General features: G+C 39.2%; 1 protein-coding gene across 3 annotated transcripts; it reads right to left on the bottom strand.

Annotated features, from left to right (window-relative positions):
• Nucleotides 1-2,335: 2,335 nt before the first annotated feature.
• Nucleotides 2,336-4,605, bottom strand: LOC104612453 (S-adenosyl-methionine 4-1-methyl-2-pyrrolidinyl-3-oxobutanic acid methyltransferase-like). Of its 3 annotated transcripts, XM_088895045.1 has the most exons (5): nt 4,247-4,592; nt 3,692-4,102; nt 3,130-3,384; nt 2,620-2,819; nt 2,336-2,544 (listed from the first exon to the last, which is right to left on the bottom strand). In XM_088895045.1, the coding sequence occupies exons 1-5, from the start codon at nt 4,319-4,321 to the stop codon at nt 2,457-2,459; spliced, it is 1,029 nt and encodes a 342-aa protein (XP_088751171.1). In that variant the 5' UTR covers nt 4,322-4,592; the 3' UTR covers nt 2,336-2,456. The 3 variants fall into 3 exon arrangements, with proteins under 3 accessions (XP_088751171.1, XP_088751170.1, XP_010278173.1); XM_088895044.1 differs by having other exon boundaries at nt 2,336-2,819; nt 3,749-4,102; nt 4,247-4,605; XM_010279871.2 differs by having other exon boundaries at nt 2,336-2,819; nt 4,247-4,586.
• Between the last annotated feature and the right edge of the window lie 687 nt (nt 4,606-5,292).

Genomic DNA, 5,292 nt, shown 5'->3' with positions numbered 1-5,292 from the left:
GCTGTCAATATCCTAGACCTTGACCAAAGAGTCTGGAATTTATTTGCTCAATGAAAAAAATAAGAATACATATTGGTAGTTCTATCTTCATAAGTTTCATGCAATTCTCAACTAAAGGTATCAATAGACCAGGTTTGAGTTTGAACCCTGTTCAAATCAAAATCAATTTAAATAGATTGGATGGATCAATAAGATATTAAATTGGACTATTCCAGACTTAATGATCAAAAATATTTATTGGATTAGAATGGACCTGATTATCTGCAATGGATTTATATTGGCCTAGTTCAGATTAAACCAATATCTGATCTATTGACAGAAGATAAGAGTATATATCTCAATGAAGCAGGTTTGAATTGGACCCAGTCTCAATTAAAATCAATTTGAACAGATTGGATACATAGTCCAGACATTATATTGGATGAGTCCAAATTAAATATTCATCAGATTGGATTCGATCTGGTCCATCTGTAATGAATTCATATATTGGACAGGTTTGAGTTGGACCAATATCCGGACCATTGATAACTCCGCACTCAATAACTCAAACCTCCCAAAGAAAAATAGAATGAAGAACAGTATTAGGCAGTGGGGTATTAGTGGAGTCACAGATGGTATCAAGACTTGTGGCTCTATGAGTTCAATGCTTTGACTCCCTCTCCTCGTGTTCGATCATGATAATAATAGGTGTGGGCTATTATCATTCCTCTCCCTGTTAAGCATATCGATCTCAAGAAGATTAAATAGATAAAACGGTACCTTCTGGCTGTTGGAGTGGTTAAGTTAAACATAGATGGAGCCTGTAGAGGTAATCTGGGTATAGGAGGAGGGATGAAATTATATTCTAAGAGGATAAAAGGAGATTTCATAAGTGGTTTAGCAAATTTCTAGGATACCTACACATCTCTTATATGCCCTTTGCGACTGTTTGAACTTTGAACCTATGCTTATGCTCCAATGCTTTAATTGTTGTTTTTCAAAGTGATAATTAACAAACTTTTAATGGATATCATGAATGGAGAAAGCTAGCTGCCCTCCCCGGTGGTTCATCCATTAATTATCGCCTTCAGGAGATTAGACAGAAAATGGCTTTAATATCTCTTTCTCTCATGTTTAAAGAGAGGCCAGCAAACCTGCAAATCCCTTGCTAACCAAGGCATTGAGCAAGAGAGGATTCTTTTACTTAAATATCTTTGAGTTGCAAAAGAATACCAAGAAATTAATTCACGATGGAGGACATACATGGTTTGCCCCGGATCTACAAGGTTGCTTGCTGTGAGAATTGTTGCTGGTTTGCCTACCTCTATGATTAGATTTTCTTAGTTGTTTGATCTTTGTGTGTGTGTATATATATATGAATGGCTAAGAGTCCGTTTGGTTCGCAGTGGGAATCAAGATCCAAATGATCTATTCCCATAGTTTGTTTGGTTCAAACAAGAATGGGAATAAGAATTAGAATAAGCAAGAATGGAATTTCATTAAGGGAGGGGGAGGGGATGACCATTCGGTTGGTGGCCATGGTAAGGCTACGGAGGTTGGTCAATTCTCCAAAAGTTCAGAGAAGATGACTGAAAAGAGAGAGAACGTGGGGAAGAGAGGAGAAGAGGGGAGAGAAGGGAGATTCCTCTTGTGAAAAACCCTAGGTCAAAGTTATATTGTATTGTCTTTCTTTTTGGGGAAGAATTATTCTCCTTTATATAGAGAGGACCTCAAGGCTATAAAGAGAAGATATTTCCTATTAGGATATGAGATCTTTATGTCATCTATTAAGGGAACACCATTGGGATTTTGCCACATGTCTAGCGAGATCCTATAAAGATAAAATTTCTTTTTGTCTGAGGATTTTCATAATACACGTGTGTTACTTCCTTCCGTGACCCTTTTAGAGTGACATCATCATTTGGCTTGCGTGTCCTCTTTAAGTATACAGAGTGTCTTGTCACACGTGTTGTTTAATGACACGTGTTTTTTTTAGTTGCTTCAAATCTACAATGAACTTGCGCTCGTCGCAGTTATGCGATAGTTTTAGTTTCATCGCATGTTCGCACAAGCCTAAAGTTCATCGCAACATATTTCAGGTCATGAGTTCATTGCAGGTGTGTGATGAGTTAAGGACTTATCACAGGCTTGTATTGGTTGTAACTACTATATACCTACACATTCCCTTATATGGGGAAATGCCATTACAACAGGAATGGGAATGGGATTCCGGTTCCACCCAACCAAACAGTTGGAATTGGAATAATCCATTCCAATTCTAATTCCAGACCCCTATTCCTGCAAACCAAACGGGGCCTAAATTTCTAGCAAAACAAGAGAAAAAAAAAGAAAACTATTGCAGATTAGAAGCATGCATCTTTTATTTATTGATAAGGGGTAAGGAGGAAGCAGTTTATTGGAGTTAATATGTAATAAAAGCAAGATTACATAACCAAAATCTGTAATAAGCCTAATAATTAATATTTCCTTCTGGTGAGGGAAACGATGACAGTAACAAGTTTAGCATCCTCCTTGAGCATGCGGTCGGCCAGGATCTCCCTCAATCTGCAGAATAATTTATCCATCAAAGCCTCCCCAAAGTGATTTGCAAGCAATGGTTCTACCACAGCTCTGAGATACCTGGCTATGTTTTGTGCATCTCTCAACTTGTTTGTTTCATTATCACCGAGGTTATCTTCTTGTTTCCAGTTTATCTCAAAAGCTTCTAGTCTATCAATGTCGAAGGATCCCTCTCTTTCTATCACAGACTTCATTTCTCTTGGAGATGGTGCATATATGGGCATATTAAATGTGTTCACTTTCTCCTCTTCTATTAATCCCTGCATAAAAAACCGAATAACATTGATAAAAGTTATTAAATAAATATCTACTACGCAGTGAAAATAATACCATATATCTTTGTCACAATTAATTAATTTTAATAGATAGAAGTGCTTTTGTCTTTGAAAACATGTGCCCGAATCCTCCTCCTGTTTAATAGATAGAAGTGTTTTTTTTTCCTATTATTAACAACAAGAGATCAAACTAAAATGGGATGTGCCCGAATCCTCCTCCTGTTTGATCTCTTCTTCTTCTTCTTCTTCTTCTTCTCATCTTCAAGGAATAAACCCCTTATTTATATATTCTTACCTGTGAAACCAAGTCATTGAGTGCTTGTCCCAACAGTTCCCACGAATAACCACCCTCTCTACTACAGGGATCTTCGCTCCTCCTACCTAGAAGAGTTAGGACCATACGCCCTCCGGGAACCACTTCTTCTGAACGAGATCCAAGGAACACAGAAAAATCTCTTTCAAATTGCTCCAAATATGCTTTAACAACGCTTGGAGGGCTTGTTTTCGCCAAGTAAATATTCCCCTTGTTTATCTCCGGCAACCCAGGAACCTGCAGTAGTCATATCTTCATGGTCAGCTTCCAAGCTTAACAATTAATTAATTTGTTGATAAACACAAGTGAGGATGTATGTGATCTCTCTCTCTCTCTATATATATTATAATAGAAACAAACAACTAGGTAAGGTGGGAGATGGGAGAGGCAAAGGGTCCTCTCACCCAATAGCTTGCATGAATCGTACGTTTATTTTTTTTCTTAATCATCATGTTTATTATTTTCAATTTGTATTCCTCGACATTCTTTTCTCTTATTTTTCTATCTAACCAAACATATATAGCTTTCACAGTAGTCTGATCACCTGAGACAGCCAATGCAAACAGTATGAAGAATGAATAAAGTGAAGACTCTGGCTTGCAAAAAGCCTGCCATAGAAAGAACCTGGAACTCCACATATGAAACATGGCCCGAAGTCATCATCATCACCTTTGCCTTGCATCAATTTCTTGTAGAAATCGGGCAAGGACCTGAAAATGGTGTTGAAGTCATTCCCTGGAAGGTCGTTCAGGAACACATTGAGCTCCGGGGTGGAACGACCCAGCTGGCAACATTTCTGGTGGACAACATTGATAAAGTGGGAGACCACCACCAAAGTGTTGGGTCCGGAGGAGCAACCCAAGTCAGCAAACCCAAGGCTCTTGGGCAAAGTGGTGGAACAGAGATGAAGTATGGCCTCCTCAGTTATGGGCTGAGTCATGGATATAGCCTTTCCCTACAGTACCACACAAATATTCAGTCTCTGTCTAGTTAAGAAGATAGAATATATATAATTAAGCTAGATATAGATGATGATCACTTGTTTTGATGAGCAAATTAAAGAAGGGAATAAGATAGTTGGATAAATATATATATATACCTGGATAGTTGAATTACAGGCATAACTGGTTTCTCCCATCCCTCCATTCATGCGGAGAACTTGAGCGACTTCCATGGCGTTGTGTGCTGTGATAGAACATTAATTGGGTGGTCCTCTCTATTTATGGCAGCTAGGGAAAGTCATATGTGAACATGGGATTTGCATTTCCTACAAACTCCTCTCTACTAATCCAATCAAACACTTCCAACTGTCCTTCATCGTGTGACAGAAGTCTTTTGGTCTGGCCGTCTGGGTCAATGGGTGTAACAACTGACTCCGGATCTCCTCACTGGAACTCTGCCTACGCCTATTCACAATACACTACCCTCCCTGAATTGGGTGTAACAACTGTCTCACACATTTGATACATGGTGGGTACATGGTGGGTCTTAGTCTTTAGAATGAGATGTACGGTATCAGATTATATTGGTAGAGGGTTGGAACATGTTTTATTGGTAAGAGATCCCAATTCTTTATTCTAGGCACGTTCGTCTGACCACGAGACCACTCAGAGGCCTAGAGGCAAAGTATAGTCTGTATAGACGTCATAAAACGGTTCTCAAGAATAAAATTGTGAATGGAACTTCTGAACTTGTAATATAGATCCGATCATCATGAGCCGGGTCAGGTTTTTGCAGCGTATCAACAGCATTACCTGCACCCTGACATGTCCAGGTCGTCTGATCCCAGGCCAGGCCGGGCTGCACATCCTGGATGACCCATGTCCATATGAATTAAAAAGATATTAACCCATTTTAATGAACTTTTGTTGATGAACAAATCCTTTTATGGAGGTTGGATATTTTTTTGGTACTCATATTCTTGGAGCTACAACACTATTCTCATATATACCTTTCACCCACCCAAACCCTGGTGGCAGCGGAACTTGATCCCGATCGAGCTACAAACTGCCGGAGATCTCACCAAACCAATTGAGCCACCATCATCAGTTGGTGGATTCCTTCCCTGGATCAGTTGCAGAGTTGCAGTTTCAGGCCTTCTCTTCATCATATATAGGTAAATCAAACATATCCGGGTCCATACCA

Source organism: Nelumbo nucifera, chromosome 1 (assembly GCF_055504915.1).
Source record: "Nelumbo nucifera cultivar China Antique chromosome 1, China Antique-T2T, whole genome shotgun sequence".
Classification (NCBI taxonomy): domain Eukaryota; kingdom Viridiplantae; phylum Streptophyta; class Magnoliopsida; order Proteales; family Nelumbonaceae; genus Nelumbo; species Nelumbo nucifera.
This window is presented reverse-complemented; position numbering and strand designations above follow the sequence as displayed.